General features: G+C 39.3%; 1 protein-coding gene across 1 annotated transcript in view; it reads right to left on the minus strand.

Moving 5' to 3' along the window:
• Positions 1-3,832: 3,832 nt before the first annotated feature.
• The window catches only part of foxo1a (forkhead box O1 a), a 35,648-nt gene continuing 16,182 nt past the window's right edge, over positions 3,833-23,298 (minus strand). The window contains exons 2-3 of the mRNA XM_007572397.2: positions 11,096-11,287; positions 3,833-9,681 (exon numbers count right to left, since the gene is read on the minus strand). Coding sequence (XP_007572459.1) covers positions 8,500-9,681; positions 11,096-11,287 — 1,374 coding nt within the window. The 3' untranslated portion in view covers positions 3,833-8,499. The remainder of the gene's footprint in view (positions 9,682-11,095; positions 11,288-23,298) is intronic.

Raw genomic sequence — 23,298 nt, forward strand, 5'->3', positions numbered from 1 at the left:
TTTCTAAAAAGAAAAATCTAGCATTTGCCTTCTCTGTCTCATGTGACATTACAACATATCACATGATTTAAAAATGAATTTTTGTTATGGTCCGAGCTTTGTTTGTTTTGTTTTTCTTTTTCGTTTTTTTATTTATTTTTGGTGCGCCTGCTGCTTCCCTCCCCTTCCACCAGGACAATTTCAGTCCTATTGCTTCAACTTTTTGTGTCGCCTGCTCCAAAACAGAGAATGGTGTCAGGGGGTATAGAGAAATTGCAAACAAAAAAAAAAAGATACTTTTAAATCCAAATATTTCTGTGAAGTTAAATGGAAAAAAAAATTCTTGTCAGTTATTTTTTCATAAATGAAGCATGGGTCTTTTAAAGGTGGTGATTTCTGTGTTCCACACTGGCACTTCGCTGGTAACATGTCCCCATTTGATCCATGTCTTTTGGGCCCGACGTCTCTGTGAGACTTATTTGTGTCGTTCCCAACGGATCTCCCTGAGCACACACTGTCTTATGCACGTTCAGGCTTGTACGAGACCTGGGAAAGATATGTTTGACATAGCACAGAAGAAGTAAGTTGCGAAAGAATGCTTTGTGTCTTCATATTTTAACCTGTTAAGACCGGATCCAGCACATAGATAATGTGGGATAATGCAGAATATTAACTTTTTCTGCAGGGTTTCTTTTTTTTTTTGTCATAAAAATTGACAAAAAGTATTTGTGCATTTCAAATCCTTTTAAAATGTTTTTCACCTTTAATAAGATACATTGTGAATAAATCAGGCGAGTAACAAGCAAATCTGTAAGTATTCAAAACTAAAACAAGAAAAACATGTTCTCCCATTCAAACTTATAAAACGCATATTGTTTTTCTTATCTGATTAACCTGATATAAACTTCCTTTGGCTTTTTAAGATTTGTCTCAGGTTGCTCATTTACATTTGCACCCATAATTTGCAGAGAGGTCACAAAGGATCAAAGTGATCTCAATATACAAAGGGATCAGTCAGGAGAAGGGTATAAAAAATGCTTGTAACAGCCTTTATACAAATAAAAAACAATTGGAGATTGTCAACAAATGGATAAAATCCATCCATCCATGCCGGGATACGATTCCAAAATAAAATGCCACTAACTTTGAATAACTTCAAACATTTTGACAGATTTTCTATATTGGTTCTCAGTGCAATTAAACAATTTTAACAGTCATATTAATTCATATCTGTCCAGTTAAAAGCTGACGTTTTAATCAGCCGTATATGTGTTCCTACAACATTCCCAACCGACAGTGTGGAAACTAAATTAAACAGATGGTCACGGCATCAGCACTTGAAGATGTAAGATTTATTTACTGGGAATCTCCTAATGGCCATAATTTACTGCGTTACAAAACAGTGACAAGACTCTACTTATTTTTCTTTCAATTCAAAGCAGGAGCTGAAGGAAACACTAGTTGGAACCAAATGGGCCAGTCCACCCGGAGCAGAGAGAGTTTGAGGTCTGTGTCATCATACGTCCTCACACTACGTCTGTGTCCTGACACGGCCCCAGTCATCTAACCGCATTTTGTCTCCTGGCACCCAGGGGTATATAGGAATCACATATGCCTTTGGCAGGACTTCACGCCTACATTCCTCAGCTATGTGCTCACACGCATTTTCTTTGCTCCAGCCTTCCCTCCCACTTTGCTCTGACACCAAAACTTGGCTCACATTTTTTTGCACTATAAAGAAACACAAACACTGTTATTTCCTGGACAAATGGGGGTGAAGTATGCATTTTGCCACCTCTATGAAAGTCACTACCTAGGCTGACTCAGACAGGTTGGTTCCAACGGTTTTTCAAGCTTCTGTATCACGCCACAGGGATTTAGCAGGGCCCCATATTTAAATGTTTTTGTTAAACATAAAATGCAGGAATGGGACTAAGTCTGTTTATAAGCTTGGGATTTTCAGATGACTAGTCCCCAGTGACTTATAGTTTTGGGTTATCTATTACTAAAGTAATAGATAACCCACAGAACGAGGCCACAGAGGCTGTGCAGTTTGCTGTCTGGGGTGAATGAGTTCATGGGTAGGGGGTGCATGGTGAGGAATGTGGCTGTAAGAAAAAGCCAGGAGGAATCATTATAGGGAAGCAAAGAGACGCCAGAAATGGGAGCAAAGCATGATTACTGATTTTTCTGTTTTGGGGGAAAAAAGAAGTCTCTGCATGTGGTTTAAATCTTCCATTTTTGTGGGGAGATCTTGTATGCCTGTGTGACATTAACTTCTTTCTAGTTTCCTATACTCTGTGGAGCTGATTAAGCCAATACTTTGCAGAACTACTTTTGCTTTTCTGAAGACAGTGTTTTTTTTATTTCTTCATTGTTCTTTACCAGCTTGATCAGGTGTGTTGAAACAAGGAAACATCAAGACGTTTCTGAATTAAGGCCCTAGAGGACCAGAGTGTGACACTTGTGAAATTGTTTGCTGCAGCTGTATGATGTTGTCTCCTTAGTCTCAAGCAATTTACAGACTAAAACAGGTTTTCATCCAGGATTGTTTTGTATTTAACTCCAGCCTTCTTTCCATTAAGTCTAAACTGCTTACCTGTCTCCTGAAAAAAGCTTCCCCTCAGCATGGTGCTGTCACCACCATAGAAATGGTGTCAATCTGTCACAGTTTGTGCTGAAGTGTACTTCATGGAAGATGATAAAGGAGGAAAGCTTGGTTGTGATCTGCGGCTGCTTTGCTACATCTGGCACAGAGCATCTTGAATCTGTGCAGGGTACCTTGAAATCTCATGACCATAAAGGCAGAGTGTCTGCCTAGTGTCAGAAAGTTTGGTCTCAGTCACAAATCATGGGTGTTCCCACAGAAAAATGACCCAAAACACAACTAAAAACTCCCAAGAATAGCTAAAAGCAAGACACTGAACAGATTTAAACGTTACTGAAGGTCTGTGGAAAGAGATGAAACACACCAGCTGGAGAAGGCACCCTTGAAATCTGAGACAATGGAGTAGTTTGCCCATGAGGAGTGGACCACAACACCTGTGGACAGGTGCAGAACTCAACAGATAAATAAATTGCTCGATTTCTTAAAAAAAATAAAAAAATAAAAAAAAAATCTGTGTATTAAAATATGAAGTTATAGATCCTATCATTTTTGTCCAGGTCTGTTACAGTAGTTTGTAAAATGATTTTGTCCAAACACATTTCAAAAGTAATGTTTGATTTTCATTAGTTATTTCTTAGTATTTAGTTTATTTATTATTTCTTTCGTCAGTTCCAAGTTATTTCAGTGACAATTGTGGAATTTTCATTCAGTGATAGCATGGGCGCAACTACATATTATTCAGGTGGATGGGAAAACATAAATCGGCGCCCCCCCGAGACGAAGACACGTGAAAGGTAAAACTCGCTACATTTACATTTACATGTGCATGAGGTGAAGGAGCGTAAGCGCCCGGTGAAGTGTATGCGAAGGCATCATCGGGGCGCCGCCCCCTCCAGACCGGGTTTTGACGCCCCCTCTGGTGCAGTGCCCCTATGCGTTGCATGTGCTGCATACCCACTTTTTGCGCCACTGAGTGATAGAGATGTACAGACGATGTTGACCACGTGTTTATGTGCACCACCACTGTGTGTTGCTCTGTCCGATAAAACCCCAAAAGAAAGAAATGTTTGGTTATCGTGTGACAAAATGTGAAAAAGTTCAAGGGATTTAACGTTTGTTGAGCTTTACGGGTCATCTCATTTTCTTCTTCAAGGACAGCGACAGTCTGGCTGCGCCAAACTAAAACAAGATTTCAAATGACTTTTGTGCCCACAGAACGACAATTCCAACACATTTTTTTTTTACACAGAAGTACATTTATTTAGATCTGAAAACATTGATATCAAACAATATTACATTTTCTTATCATTACAAATCAGACTTCACAATTTCATATATATTTTTTTTAATTAAGTAAATGTAACAGATTTTGACTCTAAACTATAACGTGGGAACTCTTCCTCTTGTTACGAGGAGCCCTTTGTAATAAATGTAAGTAAAAGTGCATCATCTAAATTGGTCCAAAACATGCCTCTTGAGCAGGACTTCTCTGATGAATAAATATTGTGTATTTTCAAAATGCAATATAACTTCACAATTTTTTTTTAAGTAATTTGCTTTTTGTTGCTATTTTTCTAAAAACCTTTGATAATTTCAGTAAAAACAGTATAGTTAAAAGCTTAGCATATCGATCACTGCATCATCTATTTTCTAAATAAACTTCATTTCCCCCCCTCAGCCCCCATATAACTATCAGGAACATAAAGATTTGACAAGAACAACACCATAACATCACAGGGTTATGTTACAATAAAACATTTTTTGTTAAAAGTTCAAGGGGGGGAAGAAGAAAATATAACAGCAACATAGAATTAAGGAATACAATGCATAGATTCAATCATCTGAAAATGTAGAGATATAATTTACTTAGTACAGCTCCTCTTTAGCTTTTAGAGTAAATCTACATAGATTTAATACAGTTAATCCTGACTTGAGTGACCGGCACAAATATATTTATACATTTTTACATAAAAATTATATATATGGTTCTGAACACATCACACGATGGAGACGTTGAATATATCGCTTTGACCTCAAAGGCAGATTTGGCTATAGTACATATAATGGCATGTTTGGGGTTAAGGAAAGGCAATGCCTGGCATGCAGGCCAAGCAGCAGCTTCTTTGAGGGCTTCTCTGCTTTTTGTAAAGGGTTAAGAATTTAGCTTTAGTCTTCTACGATTTGACAATTCTGGCTGTACTGAAATGTTACTACGTTTACATGCTCAAACTGAAGTTTTCACAGAACATTTATCTGTGTTTCTAAAGCTGAAGTCATGTCAAAAGAGGTTGTATAAAAACCGGCAAACGCAGAGTCCTCAACAAAACAAGATTAACTCTTGTCATTTTCCAGATACAGCACCCTCCACAATTTTGCAACCCTGGTAAACATGTGCAACAAAAAAAAAAAAAACCCTTAAATGATATGGAAGTAATCTAAAAAGGATAAGAATGTCATGTGAACTTATAGGGATCAAAGGTTACGTTGCTAAGATATTTGAAAAACATAACCATCTCCTTATGAGTGCCATTTAAAGCAGTACCTGAAAGTGGATTTAGTGTAAAACCTACTTTTCATTATATTACCATTAAATATACATTTTAACCCTTGTATAACAAACTTCATTTAAGACGAGTAAAGGTAATTTAGATTTAAGTGAATCTGTTACAACTCATAAACAGGTTGGAACTGCAAAAATAAACTATGTCGATTAACAAAAAGTTTATCTCTTAAACATTCTTCTGTGGTAACGTCTTGGCTTGTGATTATCACTATACATTTGCTTTCACAAATAAATTAAATAAGTAAAGGCTTTTTCTAAGTTTAACAGTTGTTAAAACTATATTTTTTTTAATATGGGAAGCTTGCTCTACTAAATAAATGCAATTGGTTGGTTGGATTTGAAAATATATATTCTGTATGAAATTATGCTGCTGCTGCAAAAAGGAATTGTTACACAAGGCTTTACCAGGTGTTGCCAATAATCATGGGTTGCACTGTAAATCCCACTACTAAAGTTACTGTCAAACTTAGTTTATTAAATTCCTTTTTATTCCTGATCCTCTTTGCCTTTTCACCATGAAATGAGTTTTCAGACACATTCACATTTTTGACTCTACATAAGATGAAATGTCTGTTAGTCCAGCGATCAGCGAGAAAATGCAAATATACAAGCTTAAGATCAGACTAACACTCAGTGGCATTCTTTTTTTAGGGACAATAAATTTAGTAAACCTTTTAATAAACAAAAATTAGGTGCCATCAAGACATGTAAATATTTAAAGAGACAACAACAAGCAGAGGTAGGAGAGGACAGATTAAGAGAAGTAAGGCTGTTCTTAAAGACAGCATCAGAGGGCTCCTTTGGATCAACTCTAACCTTTGACACCAGAAAGAAAACACAACAAAGCTCTGGCACAGGCTGGTTATTAGCGTGAAAATGACAGCAGCAGCGCTAGGAAATTTCTTTCATCCAAACTGTCTGGAACTAGTAACATTCACAGCACTAAATGTGTGTTCAGTAAACCTCAGCAACAAAATTACAAAAAGTTTTTTTTCTTTTGAACCCCAAAAAAACAAAACAAAAATAAAAAAAATTTTTTTTTCTCTCTTCAAGACTGCTGTATTTGAGCATCTCCTGGACTGTAGACATTTACAATATTATCTGAGCCTGCAGTCAAAAATCTACAATTTCAGGCACAACAAATAGGCCCCTGTGGTATTAAGGTTCAGAGTGACGAATAACTCAGAACGATTCCGACGTCCGAGTGCAGTTTGTGCACCAGCGTAAATCTATATTAACCTCAAATAACTTAGCTCACAAATATATACTATATCTAGTAAACATGTACTGCTTCATTTTAATATACATTTTCAAAGTATGTACAAGAAATCAGCCTGACTGACCTGTTCACCCAACGTGTAATTAAAAGATCCAGTTTTCATTTTTATTTTTGAGCTCACTTCTGCTGGTTTGATTTTCATTTCCTTTCTGTAAACAGTATTTACAAACTCAATAAAAAAAAAAATAAAAAAAAAAAACAAGGAACAAATATTACAAACTGTTCGATTACATTATGTACACTCAGGCAACAAGCATGTTCTTATGTAACAACATTCTGAGTCCACCGAGAAATCTCTCATTTTTAAGCACTTCAGTCCAAAAAGACACAAGACGCGTTACCTTCATCGTTCGACAGAAGCTGAAATCAGTTTTTGGTACAAAAAGCTTGACTGATGGAACATTACAAACAGCTTGTGAAGGTGCCCATCTTCTGATTGTTGTGCCGATGATGATGAGATGTATTTGGCAGTGTCTGTAACCTTTTGCGTGTAAACTGGAAATACAGCGCCTTGCAAAGGTATTCATACCCCTATAACTTTTTCCAATATTTTTTGTCAGGTTACAAAAACAAACTTCAATGTGTTTTTACTGGGATTTTATGCAACAGACCAACACAAAATGTGCATAAATGTTAAGTGGAATGAAAACAACTCAAAGTTTATAAACTGTGTTAGACATAACAAGCTGAAAAGTGTGGTGTGCTTTCGTATTCAGCCACCTTTAGTCTGAGATTCCTAAATTAAATCCAGTCCAATTGAATGCCTTCACCTAATTAATCACTAAATAGAGTCCACCTGTGCTTATTTACAGCATTATAAAAATCAAGAATCAACATGCCCAACAAGCCAGTGAGCAGGAATCAGAATTAATTCATAAAACATCAAAAGCTCTAATGGAATATTTATTTATTTACTTTTTGCACCATATGCAAATACAAAGAAGCCCATGGTAACTCTGCAAGAGTTACTGGTACCACAGTTCAGGTGAGAGAATCAAATTTGGCCTTTATGGATAAATGGCAATTATAATGCCACTGTTGAAAGACAGCAATGCAATGTTTAAAATTTCTCACAAGTAAAGGGACAGATTATATTGAAGAAGTCACTCTGGTCAGGTATGACTAAAACTAGACTTAAACATTCTGACATGCATACAGAGCAGGGATTATGAAGGAATTCTAATACTGCCAATCACCTCTGGAAAATATATGGATGCTGAAACATGATGCCGTCAGCATCATGCTGTCGGGATGCATTTTTTTGAGCCATGTTGGGGAGATGGATGTTGAAAAATGGAGGGCAATACTGAAAGCAATACTGCTGGAGTTTACAGAAGACTTGAGTCTGGGGAAGAAGTTGACCTAGCAACACGAAAACAATCCTCAATCTGCTATCAAAGCTAGAATGGAGCATATTCATGTTTTAGAAAGGACCAGTCAAAGTGCAACAATAAAATCCAACAATTGAGTCTGTGTCAACACCTGAAAACTATTTGCAAATGTTCTCCATCCAATCTTATTGGGCTTGAGCTATTTTACAAAGACGAATGAGCAAATAAATATCAGTCTCTAAATATGTCAAGATCCAAATGTGTAAACAATGATAAAAGACCTGGAGAAGTGATTGCAATGAAACATCTTGAACAAGAATTATTTTTTTTGTCACATTCACTCTTAAATTGTGTTGGTTTTTGTCATGAAATTCCAGTGAAATATAATTGAGTATGTGATTGTAATGTGATAAAACATGAAAAACTTTAAGGGGTACTAGCCCTTTTCAAGACACTGTTTGTGTTTCAGTTCGACTCTCTTGTTAAGGCAAAATGTTTGGCACTTGGAGAAAATCCTGATCTTGTCTTCATTGGCTCTGAAGTTGACATGTCCATAAAGGGTCTGCAGAAATAATGTTGCCTGAAAGTATAATTTTGGAGCAGAAATGTTGCTGCATGTCTTTTTCTTTTTCTTCTTTTTTTTTTTTTGGGATACGAAACTTTAATCTCATATTTAATTTTCTTTCTTTGCCTAAACAGCATTGTGTCAGTTGAGTAAATCTCTGATTGCCTTCACTTTCTACCCGGACACCCAGCTGTGTGTAGTGGTCTTCACTCCGTGTGGGAAACCTTGCTGGGTCACAACTGGCTCAAAGTTGAAGTCCAGTGAGTCGCCGTCCATGAGCGTTTCATGGAGCACCCTCTCCACGTCGATCTCAAACTTCTCAATGGACATGTCATCAAGGTCGCTTGGAAGTTTCTCCATGTGCGAAGGTACGGACATGCCCACTCGACCATATCCGTTGGTGTTGAGAGGACAGAAGCTGCCGGGCATGCCTCCCCCACCGAGGTGCCCAGGGAGGCCGTAAGGCATCTGCATGGGGCTTTTGGTGACAGGTAGACGTGCGCCGCCCCCGTTGTAGCTCAGCGACATGAGCAAGCGGCCATTCATAGCTGGTGACGCGGCCTGGCCTTGGCTGTGCACGTTGTGGGGGTGAGAGAGACCGTGCGGGTGAGCGCTCCCTCCTGCCATGAGTTTGACTGCATGCTGGCTGCTGCTGTACGGTGGCAGCATGCAGCTCCCGCTGGACTGAGACACCACTGTGTCCACTGACGGCATCATCTCGCTGTGCTGGTCGGTGTCTGACGTCAGCAGTTCCTTCAGGAGCCCAGCGGGGCAGCTGTACTGCCCCATGCCGGGCACGAAGCCAGGCTTGTTTTCTGACAGAGTCTGCAAAGGCATGGATGGCAAGGTGTTCATCCCAGCTTGGCCGTAGACGCACTTGTGGAACTCCTGCTGCGACTGCGAGCCCATGCTCGGGGAGCTGTAGGCCGGGTAACCGGGGCTCGGCTGCATCATCGGTGAGGGGGAGGACTGGGAGGAGCCAGGGGTCGTCGCCCCGCCTCCAACCTGTGAGTTGTTGGGCGACAGCAAGTTCAGGTTGTCCAGGAGGTTCTCCATGACATTCTCAGAACTGTGTCCCAGAGATCCAGTCATCTCGGTGAGGCTGGGCAGCGTGGCTGTCATCTTTGATCCTGGAGCTCCAGGGTAGCCCATGTGCACATCGGATTCCCCGAGGTCGTCCTCAGGCACAAATGGTGAGAGGCGCCCACTAACGGTGCTGGCATTGGAGCTGGTCCGAGGCCTGAAGCCGTTCCAGGCGTCGTAGTCATCGTTACTGTGGGAGTTTGGGCTGCCGGGCCACTTGGAATAGGAACCTGGGCTGTCTGCGCTGCCATCGGGGCCACCCTGCAGGGACAGCTATGAGGAAGAAACCAAAGGGAAATTATCACTGTTCGAGCGATGAAATGGAGAAATTAATTTAAACTTTCATTTAATTTACACAAAAAGTAATTATATTCTAAGTAAAGTAAATAAGTCTAAGTTCAAAGGAGAATGTATGTGTTTATAGAGCAATTTTGTTTAATTCCTTAGCCTACTTGGGAGCCTTTCCCAAAGACTGGATGTTATTTACACTGAAAAAATGTTTGAGCACCTCATAAAGTTTGCAAGGGTGAATAATAGTTTTCATGCTTATAACAAGGTGCAGAGCAACACAGTAAACCATGCACAGTTTCTTTAACTGTCTGTGCTTCAAGTAACTAATATAAGGATAACTTAAACTAATAAGAATATGCTCCTGGCTAATTGTTTCCGAGGAAGAAGGGAAAGTAGATTTTTAAATTAAAATCAAAACCCATATTTGGTCTAAAGTTTTTATTATAGACATCAATGGTTGAATTATCATCAAAACACTCTCCAAATGAGTGTCTCCTAATATTGTATCTGGGAGGCTAGTAGATCTTGAACAGGTAGAAACACGTAAAAATTTATCTTTATGGGATTAAGTGCTTATCTTAATCTGAGTAGACACCTTTAAAAGAAGTCAAGCGTCAACTAAAGGAAACCTACCGCTACTTGTATAAATAATTCTATCATTGGCAAATAAGAGAACCATAGCTGGATGTAGACCTATTATTATTTATATTAGTACAAAAAAATGAACTGGTCCCAAAATTGATCTTTGGCAAACATCCTTAGACACACATTGGGTTCTGTCAGTTAGGTAGTTTATAAATCAATTCAACATTTTTTAAGTCTTAAGATGTTCAAGTCAGGCTTTTCTTGCCTGACCCAATTTCTGGTTTTCTTTGAGGTCAGAACTGTTGATTCTGACTTTTCCAAGGACTAAACCGTAGAAAACTATAAAAAGTGTTGTAGGTTTCTTGATATAACAGTTTTCAATGCCAGCAGAAAATGTTTAAACATCAAATTCGATCTCTCAACATTCTTATCACTGACGCACTGAATGAATCAGTGATAATCATTTTTGATGAACCACTCAGTGACCAGAGCTCACCAATTGAAAACTGACAGATTTTTGAATGTAACTTAGTTTTAGATGTATCTAAAAAAGAAAACAAGTTTGGCAAATGATTTTTTTGACACACAAAGCAACTATTTGTTTTTGTAACAGGTAGGACCAGGTTTATTGGGCCGAGGCCTTGTCCAAAATGGTACATGTGGCTTCAAATATATTCTTACAGGCTACTTTTGGCTACACCAGATCCAATTTCTAACACTTATTTCGATGACGCACTTTAATTCATTGAAACATTGTCAGAACTTATGTAAGCAATTGTTTTACACATGGAAAAGTCCTTGACTAACGCACCTTTTTCTTTGCTGCTCTTCCCCTGCTCTTGGAGAACTTGCTGTTGTTGTCCATGGAGGCAGCCCTGCGTCGTGGGGATTTTCCACTTTTCCCGCCTTCTGGGTTCAACATCCACCACGAGCTCTTCCCCGTCCCCTCATTCTGGACGCGGATGAAGCGGCTGTGCAGGGACAGGTTGTGTCTAATGGAGTTCTGCAGGAGAGGGAGGGAGAGGGAGAGAAAAGGATGAGAAGCAGACAAACAGGGACATTTGCCCTTTTCCCAAAACACCTCAGATGTGCTTTATCACAGAAGTGTAAATCCGTGCGTACAGGTGGCGGCCCTTGAAAACATGCTTGCCTTGACAATTGACTTATGAGGAGAGAAGAGAGGTTTTTAAGGTCACTCAACGACCCCATGCTGTTTGCTTTCCAAAGAAAACACACGTGCACACACTCAATAGATGTCAGTGGGTTTACTCCACGAGCAACACATCCTGAACTAATGTGGGCTCATAGGAAAACAGAGAAGGCTATTGTCAAAAAAAAAAAAAAACTACCCAGCAGTCACATTCCACCTGACTCTGTGTCTTGTCTAAACCAGCACGAATTCAAAGGGAGGAAACCGACTAATCTTTCCTCCTTACAGACACAGTAATGCTAAGCTCTGACGTTGCTTAGTGACACCACCAGTGGAAAAACTAATTTTTGAGCAGGAAGCTAGTGAAGCGTTATAAAAACAGGGCAAACAAAAGAGCGAGAATATTGGGTAAATGTCTGCTGAGCAAACCGCAGAAAGCGAGACACTCTTTCTCTTCCACTGCACTCTGACGCCCAAGTCACAAAACACTCAGGACTTCACCTGTTTGTTTGATTTTAAACTCCACACTGACTCAAAGTGCTACTAAAGTGACCGTTTAACCTCAGAAAATAGTTTCAGCTCTGCCTTCGCATAATTTTCTGTACGTATTTAAACATGAAGTAATGAGCCTTGCCCAGACATTACAGTGCCTGCGTAAAGCTTGTTGTTTTGGAGGAAAGGCTGGAAGTCCCGGCACGCACACTGACACACACACACACACGCAAGCACACACACACTCGCACGCAGAGCTTAGCGTGCATAGCAGCCAACGTCATCAAGCCTTTTGCCCGCCGTGAGTCACCGCTTCACATCTGGTTTGTAGTCTGTACCCTCTGTGCTGCCTTCACCTCTGTTTCTACTCATCTTAGCCATCACTTCTTCTCCTGAACTACAAAATAAGTCCCGTGCCACAAATTAGTGTCACTGCCTATGCGTTCACTTAATAGATGAATATTCTGATCACACAATAATATTGCTCCATTAATCTTGACAGAACTGCTGGAGCAGTTTTGTCAGGTTTGTAGGGTGCCATTCTTGCACACATTTCTTCAGCTCTGTTTTCTATAGGAGTGAAATCAGAGCTTTGTGATGGCTCCTCCAAAAGCATTGACTCTGGTGTCCTTAAGCCACTTTGTAACAAATTATTCAGTTTTATTACAGTCATTGTCTATTTGGAAGACCCGTTTGTGCTTTCAGAGATGTTTCAGTATTTCCGCAGTAGTTTCTTTCATCATGATGCTGTCTGTTTTGTTACGTTCACCAGTCACTGCTGTAGCTCAACACTCACACACCATGATGATGACACACCTGGACTTCACAGCTGGGATGTTCTCAGGCTTCCCCCAAAATCTAAGCATGGCCATTTTGACTACACACTTCAATTTAAATTTTATCAGAATAATGATAGTATCGTACAAACTACAGGCATATCCTTACAAGATCTGGCGTTTGGTCAACAGATTATAATACCTTGCACCAAAAAGTTGATCTCTTATGGCTATTCCTGTATGTAATGTCATATTCAGTAAATTATGATATGCAATCCAATGGGGCTTGTTTGTCAGATTAAAAGTACCGTTTGAAAAAAAAAAGGCAGGTATTAAAAAATTCATAAACCCCACATTTCTGTACGTTTTATTTTCTTCCAATGTAATATATCATGTTTTCATCAGAAAATAACTGAAAAAAAAAAAAACTCAAGAGAACACCAAATTAATTTAACATAAAAACAAATGTGCAAAATGAAAGATTCTGTCAGTTCTTCAGGGGTTAAATAGTCGTCGAGCCATTTGACTCTAAGCTCCTTGGAAATGGGGAAACTTGCAAGATATAAGAAAAAGAAGTTGTTTTTGTCATACGTTTTACATAATGCATCCTAATAACACCTCTTTCAAACTGTTTAAGAACCCCAAATTACAGGAGCTGAAGAAATGTTTCTATTTTAAGATGCAGATTCATGGCAATTTTTTTAAGTGAGGTACTGCAACATTATTATCAACTTGTGTCACTCTATGCACTTGTATTACTCACTTTCTTTCCCTTCTCAAAGCCTCCGAAGGCCCATTCGGTCCGCCATGGACACTGAATGTAATTATTCCTGAATTAAATGACTTGACTGCTTCAGCCAATTGTCTTGGGCTAGTTTTCATGATCTGGGCTATGTGACAGCCCTTCCCTGATCAGCTTCGCCAATGCTTCTCTCCCATTTCTCCTCTTCCTGCTGCTGAACATCAGTACTTATGACAAAAGGCAAAGAGAGAAAAGTCTAGTCATGAGTCTCCGTCTCCCATGACTGCTAAGTGTGCTGCTCTATTCAGCTGTGCTGGAATAAGGAATGCCTGCAATGTGTGGGCAGACGCCGGGATGTCCTGTTACGGCCCTTCCATCATCCTGATGACAGGATGGAGAGAGAAGAAAAAAAGTTGCAGCACTGAAGAAATCTATTATGGCTTGTGACACAAGTTAAAAGGCGGGGTGTGATGATCTAGAACATTTAGTCCAGAAGGAATGGAGCAAAAGAGTGAGCAGATGCGAGGGGACATAAAAGTGCTCTGATGGGAAATACCAAAACTCTAACAGAACTTGGTGTGCTGTGTGGGGAGTGTGGCCCAGGGTGTCTGGTGTGGCCAGTGGAAAACGCTCGTCGTCTGCCCCACTGTGTGTGTGTGTGTGTGTGTGTTTTAGTGGAATGGCACTACGACAAACAGCAACTCTGTTAAGTCTTTGATTCTGAAGCACAGTCTGCCTCAGCCAGTGATGGCGGTTTAAAAAACACACGCAACTGGGGATAAACATGAACACACACAGTTACCCACGTATATGAATCAAAGTCCCTCCGGCTACAGTGTTTTCCAAAATATCCATGCCGCTCAAACTTATTATTCCGTCCCATTCAAGTTTCACGTTTATTTGTGCAGCACATTTCATCAACGAGGCAGTTCAAAGTGCGCAAAACGATAAAAACATAATTATGAAACAAGTAAATAAGCTTTGTCGTGTCAAATTCATCAAGAATAATCATCATCATATACGATCTTCCAGTTATGAATCAAAGGCAATTCTAAACAAGTTTTTAGCTTTATTTAAAATAACTCAGTGTTTCAGTTGCGTTGCAGTTTCTGGTAGCTTCTTCCAGATTTATAGTGCATAAATCTGAACGTTGCTTCTCCATGTTTGGTTCTGATTCTGCCTCTAACAGGTTTCAGTTAAGGATTACCTTGTATTTCAACTCTGCCCAGTTTCCCTGTTCCCTGGGAAACATTCCCACAGTATTTTTCAGCTACATCAATATTTTTACCATGGGGACGGTGATTTCAGGGTGCTTTCCAGCATTTGTTTTCTACAGCATACAGCCCTTTGCATGTTTTGTAGAGCAAAAAGTTAAATCTTTTCTTCTTTCCACGTGACTTGTAGCAGACTAGCCATTTGGAACATGAGCTGCAAATCTCCGTAGCCCCTCCAGAGGGCTTCTTGGCTGCTTCCCTGATTAAATCTTTTCTTCCCCAATTTGTCAGTTTAAGTGGACAAGCGCTTCTTGGGAGGCTCTAGTTGTGCCTTTGTGCCACATTAAAAATTTGCCATTTGTAATAAATGTGGCCAAAAAGCAATATGTTTACTGAATTTAGGGATTCTAGGACGATGACCGTCAAAACACTTTTCAGACTTTTACTTCAAAAGAAAATGTGTTAGCCTATTTACATGAAATCCCAATGAAATTCAATAAATTTATGTTTGCAACATCACAAAGTATTAATTTTAAGGGGTACTCTACCAGTTTCAACACTGGTACAGGAAATAAAGTGTGTTGCTTTTGGAACCAGAGATGCTTTGTGACAAAGATTTATCTCTGGCTGCAGTACACAGGAATCTAAGCATTCCAGCTAATCACTGTGTGCAAAGTTCAATTGTAATCTCCGCCAACGTGCTAGTATCTTTTAGGAAACAGTAAATGCAGGATTCCCAGCCAGGCAGTCATCACAATCAACATTCCTGAGCAAGGTTACAAAACCCACAATTTCACATAGTTGAACTTTGATTACTGTAGCTGGGGGACATCTTGGAAAAAAAATACATGATAATGATGCACAAAAATAAAACAAATTAGGAAGAGTTTCTGAAAAAAATTGACGGAGAAGGCTAAAGTTCCAGTAAGCACACCCAAAAGTCATTTTGCACTAAGATATGCAGCCATAATAAGCAGGCCGTAAGCTGACATTACTGTCTTCGTGAGAGCTCACTTATACAGCCGCAGATACGGAGAGAGAAAACCTCTCGCTGTTGTTCTCGAGCCCACCGTGAGGAGCACCACCTCCTGTTCTCTGAGTCAACACAACAGTACTGGCAAAACAAAAGGAAGTGACCACATGAAAGAGGACTGTGACAGGAAACAGAGCTGACTTCCTGCCTCAGGAAACATGGCGGTCGGTAAGTAGTGAAGAAGGCATGGAATGTGAAGCCGCAAAGGCCGCGAGCCAAGTGGACACCACAAGTTCAATTCAATCCCCGTTCTGTCAGCCAGAGGAGTTTATGTTTAGCAACAGGCACTAAGGCCTGTTGTCAGAGCACATGCATTAAAAGAAAGTAATGTTCACTATGCCAAGGCAGGGCTGAAAGTGAATTACATGAGTGGATGCATCGTGACTCAACATGTAGTAAGTAGTAAGGGGTCGTCTGGGTGGTGAAGGCTGCTGAAGAAATGGAGACAGAGTAAGCTGTGTGTGTCCAAGGCCTGGATCCTTAAAGAACACACTGTGCGAACTTTAAACTGCCCAACTGGCAGTGCTACTGAAAGAACTCTCTGTTTGGTACATCGTTCTGGATTTGCATTTCTCCTTTTTTCTTCTTGCCATCTCCCATTTTTTCTGACCTTTCCATTGCCTATTTTCTCGTGTTCTCGTGATCTTTTTGGGTCTCTTTCCCTTTACATAGTGTCCCAAATTTTCACTTCAAGTTCTCCTCCTCTTCTATTTTTATTTCTTAAATTGATAAAGCACATCGAAAAAGTATTCAAAAGTTTTTGCACTTTATCTAAAAATGCATCAATCCAATATTAGTATCTGTATTGGTGCTGATATAGCAAACAACTCTAGACTGGGTATCACTGATAATATGCCGAAACCATATCTATTCAGTATAATTCTATGGTTTGGCTTTGAGCAGCATCGGGATTTCTTATTTATTTAGCATTATATTTAGAATTTCTAACTGCATTTTCTTATCAACTGAAGGAATTGTTAATTTTACACATTTGACCAAGATAGTTCTTCCACTTATGAACATTTTTCTTCATGAAACTGCTCCAGTTCAGTCAGTTTATACACATTTTCATATAACAGATTCTCATTGGACGTATTCCTTCCAGGATTGTTTCGTATGTAGCTACATCTATCTTCCCATTAACTCTGACCAGTTTTCCCGTCCTTGCTGAGGACTGCAACAAGTGCAAAGATTTTCTTTGGAAGTTATTTTGAAAACCGTTCTTCGTCTTCCTTCCACATCACCTGTTGCATTCTGTTGCTCTTTCATGCAATGTTCCAATAAAATATATTAACGTTGAGGCTGTAACCTAAGAACATGATAAAACTCCACTTATTCCCTTTCTTCTGTCTTTATCCTCACCTTCTCTTACAGACTCAAGCCATGTACTCAAAGAAAACTAACTGCAATGCACCAGAGAAAGTTGTTGGCACAGTGACCTGGGTGCTGACACTTTCAGGGCTGCTCAAATGTCAACTTGTCTAATGAAAAAAATCCCCGGAGGAAAGCACAACACCACCTACATGCAGCGCTGCTTTGAATCACTTGAAGCCACATATGAAACCTCAGCTGCAAAGCCCATACAGTTATGGGTACGAGCAGCGGTGCTCCCTTCCTCACTGACTGAAAGCGTGCGAGCAGGTACAATGTCACACAGCAGCAGATGCAGCTCTGCACACATTTACCCAGAGATATGGAAGAGATGAAAGTGAAAACTGTGGTTTCCCTGCACTAGTTCCACTGAAGTCATTAGAGAAACGGTGCTGTCCTGAGCAGAATTTCTTTCCTCTTTCGCTGCAAGTGTCTAAGCCTCAACAGTAGGTGTACGTTTGCATGGGAACTACATTTTTTGTTTTTTTTGTAATGTCTGAGACTATGAAAGCTGACATATAGGCCATTTCCAACCACCTTAGTAAGTAACCCTAAAGCTTCAACCTGGTCATGTCTGGAGGTTAGTGCTGAGTCTGGTTCATTTGGAGCTGTGTGGTTGAGACAGAAGACATGCAAACTTGTCATTAGTTTAACACTGGCTCAGCATGTCTGCCCTCCTAACAACAGCATGCGGTTGCTCACGCTGCTGCAGGTGAGAGGGTAAGACAGCAAGTGACGGCAAAGTACATCCCACAAAGATCACAACGTCATCAAAAGATGAGTCGAGCTGCAGCTTTCTGCCCGTTCTGATCATATATACGGTCCACAATATGGAGCGGAAAGGAACAAATTCTACCATGCACAAAACGGTAGCATCTGGTCAAATCTAAAGTCACCTTTTCTGGAAACTCACATGCGTCAATGTTTACATGTGGCCCAGTGCAGTTCATCTTGAGCCTGGTTCTGAAGGAAGTTTCTTTCTGCTAAAAATGAGTCACTCATATCTACCTCGTACTTGCCCAGGAGAAGGCAGTTCAACAAAATAAAGATTAAAAGCAATCTGTTGGTTTTCTTGGGATAATTTCTTCCTTGGTACAAATCTAACTATAATGATTTAAGCAGGATCCAACTAAACTTTATAATTTGATTTCAGAATCTAATTGTATTTGGTTTGGTAATATTGGAATTAATCAAACAAATGTTGATGGAATTGGTGCTGAAATAGATGGGTTGTGACATGACTCAAGTAGTAGCCGTCGCTATCACGTTCTATGTGCTGGGCTTCACCCAGATAGCAGATTTTGTAAGTCGCTGTTCGTTGCAATTTTAGTTTTTCATGTTGATCTTTGCTACTGTGCTTTTCATACCATTCTGTCTAAAATGTTTTGTCTAGTTCAAGTGCTTTCACCTTGTTTGAACCCGATCACTGCTCGGTACTTAAGGGTTGCACTAATGTCCACACTCTGTGTGGATGCCGTTACTGACTAAAGAATACTTAAAGTTGGTTATTTTCAGTGTCAGCAAGGTATTCAAATACGAATTCAGGAAAATTGCAAAGTTGAGACATGTCTGTGTTTCAGCTGGCCAGCCACAGTAAAAGAACAAAACTTTCAAGAAAAAAAAAGAAAGCCGAAAAAATATATGGAGATATTTCAGTCATACCCTTTTGAGGTTTTTAACCTCTGCATATCTGATTTTGGAAATTTAAGAGTAAGGGTAAGGGTGTACTTTCTCAATGGAATATACACAGAGAAAGCAAACTTGAATGAAACATATAACTTTTAGCATGTAGAACTCGTCTTGTTTTGGATGCTACTTATTAGCTAAAATATGTTGTATTTGCTAAGGGCCCTCAGTCTGTTGATGTGGGTCTTCTCAGGTCATTCATAGTGATACCAGCAGGTTACCAGAAGTAGGTTAAGATTTTCTATACTTCTATGCTTCCATTAGGCCATCAAAGCACCACAAGCTATATAATAACATAAAACAGGCACTGAAGAACATCTTCACAATTTTACTTTAAATATAAAATGAAAGCAACTTTTTTGCTTTTTGCTGAAAAAAGCAAAAAAAAAAAAAAAAACTTTGGCTGATGCTGCATTTTGCTACAACCTAAAGGATAATGAACTAAAATTGGACGGGCAGAAGAAAGCTTTACAAAAACACAAGGGGAGATGCCTTGCAACAATTTCTGATTGGTGCATTTCTAATTTCAAGTGACTGATATATTTTTTTACAATGCAATGACTGGATCAGTTGTAATTCACTCTTTGTCTTCACAATGATTCATCTCTTTCTATGATCTTTTGCATATCTTGTACTACCATCTTCACAACAGGCTGACGATGCCAGTGCAATTCGTGGTTTACATTGGCATGCAAACCATAAATGTATAACACGTGTGATAATTATCTATATGTATTATATTGTACTACCCAAGAGTCCACTTCTTTGGTGCCTTAAGCTATCTATAAGGTATGTAAAGTGACCATGTTCTTTCTTAATAAAGACAAGAAAAACAAAATTTTAAAAAGTTTTAAAGTTTGAAAATTTTATTTGAAGCTTTAAAATGTATTACACGTTTAATATTTAATAAATTAGGAAATATCTTTACTTTAGTATTGATGTTTTCCTTGATGAGGCTGAATGTTAGAACATGAAGGATGTAGTAGAAAAAACATAAACAGAGTCACATTAGGCCTTCATTAACCTAAACCTTAATTAAATCTAAAGTAATTCACATAAACAATAAATAAATACAAAGAAATCATGCACTTGTTCAGTTCATTTTTTTAACTGAACTAAAAGTCACCAAAGGACATTCTAAAAAGTAAACAAGTTAAATGCAAATCCAATTTATTTCTTTCTGCAACACCATAACATTACCACACTTACAAAGCAATCTGAACAGACGGCAATGACTTCATGTGTTTGCAGTTTAATAGGTTATCATCAGCACCAATATTGAACTGTCCAGTGGTAATCACTGAAATCACTGACCTGTTTACCAAAGTCAATATGGCGATGATTATAAAAAGGCAGCGGAAATGAAAGGCCAAACACAGGAAATGCACAGCCCCGGGTCTTATTTTTTTTCTATTATTTACATCCTCAGATTAAAAACAGAAAAAATCCAGTCTGAAAAATGGAAATGATTGTTGTCATTAATGTTGCATAGCAGCGAGCAGCAAAGCAGAGCGCCTCAGGTTTGTCTGGTGAGCAGAGTATAAATGTGTCACTGTTAGCAAAGCTATAAAAAGGAAACTGTTTTGCCACAATTTCTTTCAGAAAGAAAGCTTTTGGAACAAAAATGGAAACTGACCCTAGGACATGGGTAACCAAAATAGGCTGTTTCTGATTTCTCCTCCATCCCTTATCATTTCCAATTGCTCCTTCAGGCTCCTTAGTTAAAGATCACTACTTGCTGCACCTGATTGCACACTCGTGCTTCAAAAGGGTATCTTTCTCACTTTTGTTGACTTAAAAGTTCCAATCAGCAGTTTATGTCTCATAGGCATTAATATCATATTTATTTTGGGGATTTTATTTTATTTTGGTTATTCTTTTTATGGATGTAGATGGATAATAATAAAAAACTGCGATGAATAAAAAGAAACTGGTTGACAGTTTGAGATTGCTATTTTTTTCTCAAATCTAAATAGGTTAAAAAAATATACAAACAGGCTCAAATATATACATGTACCACTGCTTACATGACATTAACAATGTGTTAGCAAGTTTATGCATACCTGGGTTATTAGAAGTAGCGGTCTTCCTTCGAAATGGTTGCTGTCTGAGCACGTACTCAGCTTTTAAGCAAAGTACATAAACTGTCAGTAGAGTTGAGGTTGGGGTTATCCCAGAAGCTTAAGGTCACCCTGTTTTATCCCACCCAACCAGTTTTAATGTTTGTTCCGAGTCCTTTTCATGATGGAACCTGCAACCGTGTTCAAGATCGACTCATCCTGCTGTTCGGTGACGTGAAGTTAATCTGGAGGTAGTCTTCCTTTAACATTAAACTGTTCACTGGTACTGCAAGCAACAGTGTTACCGGTGGAGAGAGCAAAATGCTGGAGAAAGAACTGTATTGTTAAAAACCCAAAATGCAAAATGACGCTCATCTCAGTGATAAATGAATTAAATTTTCTGACCAGCGGTGTATATCTCCAAAGATAAGAGAGCAGGCTATGCATTGAGCTGCCAATGTGCAGCCCCTCAAATTCACTTTACAATTCTATTAGTCTGAATAGTAGTCAATGACTTCCAGGAAAGTACTTCTTTACAACAGCCATTACCAGATGGTGAGATATATGACCATCGTAAAGAGCAGATGGAAAGACAGAAAACACAAGTCATGCAGAAGCAAATCTGTCTGCAAATGTATTTACCAACTGCACTCTTGGCAGGATCGCCTTCTCACAACCCTCAGTAAGCAATCTCAGAGCAACCAAACTCTCTTTCTCCTCAAACCTACACACATTCAGCTAAGTTTGGAAGCCGCAGAGGACACCGACTGATAAGGATGAGAAGTGATTATTCTCAGAGTCTCTGCAGAAGGCTTGAAAGCAGATTTTGCAAATGATGAGGATCCACAAGGCCTCTGGCACTCAGGGATCTATCGTCGGTGTGACCGCTGCCGTCCCGTATAAGGCGCAGATTGGCTATTAGCAAACTTCCTGCTGCATTGTGTCCACACAGGAAGAGCTGGCCGGTCCTGATACTGATCCTGCCGATGACTCTGGTTTACTTGCAAAACACCACAAAATGAGACCCTGCTAGGTGCAGAGCCAAGGGACCAGCTGGAGAAAACAGTGGGTTCATGAGCCACAACTTCCTAATCAAAACTCCAGTCTGACCGGGCAAAACAAGAGGAAAAAGGAAAGAGTGGTGCCTGGTCCAGGTAGGCCTTTTCACGGAGAGGTTACAATGGATCAGAAATTACTGTACATCCCACAAACTATTCTTCACTAAAGACTTGACCCCATTAGGAACCCAAAACAAAGAAATAAATCCTCTCCTGTTGTTCTGGGTTTCTGACAGTTTGGAAAAATATTCAAAAGAAAACTTGGCTGAGGAGGTATCGCTGTGATCACATTGGAAACAAAAAAACAAAGTTAACATTTTGTCACATCAAAACTAAAAAACCACTTTTTATCTTATTGACATTTTATAAGTTAGTCTAGCTCAAAATAGCACATAATTGCAAAGTAGAAGGAAAATGATACATGTTTTTATTTGCATCATTTTGTCTTATTTGTATTTAGCTCTGCAATTTCTAGCTTTATGTTTTGAGTTATTGTCCTTTTGGAAGATCAACATCTGCTCTAGTCTCATGTCTTCTCCAGCCTCTTGTAGGCTTCCACTCAGGATTAGCCTGTTTTAAGCTTCAGCCACCTTCTGATCAAGATCAACTTTGAGGTGATTTACTCTCCCTGGTGAAGAAAAGCCTCCCTGTGGTCACGACCATGATAATCTGCGAAAGAAATCAAACTCTTCTGCCTCTTCCCTGTGGTCCAGCTGCCATCTGCAGAAATACGCAGCTCAGTCTGAAACAACCAATCAAATCCAGGAGGAGGGTCTTAGCACCTAGTTAGCAGGACCACCGATGATGGCAGTTTTAAGTTACCTACTTTCGCTTGAAAATGTTAAAAAAAAAAAAAGATGCATATTAATGTTATGTAGCTGTAGGTTTTTTGACAGTGGGCAGGTAATAATGTTAATATGCTGTAAAATCATGTTCCTACAGTAGCCCTAAGTGGACAAACCAAAGCAGGGCTCTGGACTGAGATTACCTTGTTCTGTGTAAAATATGTAATTAGTTTTTTTTGCCAGGGACAACTTCATCTGTGTGTATATACTTGATGGATGTAGACTGTTCAGTAATTTTCATTGAAGTTTTTTTTTTTTTTTTAAATGAAGTCACACTGATTTAATATTAAATGTTCTAAATACACCACTGTTTGCAACATGACTAATTGGCATCGAATGACTCCAAATGCTTTATTCGCATTCATTATATTTTTTATATGAGTGTTGTTAGTGACAAATTTCTTGTAAGTAGTGTCTCGGCAGCAATGTGAGCTCTGTGTTCACATGTTGGGTTCGCTCTCGTGCTTGTTGATTATCTGACTCAGACTGGAGCAGCATGTAGCTCATGTGTATAGACAGGGACTGAGTTGTGCTGGCTAAGCTTGCCATGCTAAAATATGTGCATGTGTTGCTATGTGCCACACAAT

Source organism: Poecilia formosa, unplaced genomic scaffold (assembly GCF_000485575.1).
Source record: "Poecilia formosa unplaced genomic scaffold, Poecilia_formosa-5.1.2 Scaffold299, whole genome shotgun sequence".
Taxonomy (NCBI): Eukaryota; Metazoa; Chordata; class Actinopteri; order Cyprinodontiformes; family Poeciliidae; genus Poecilia; species Poecilia formosa.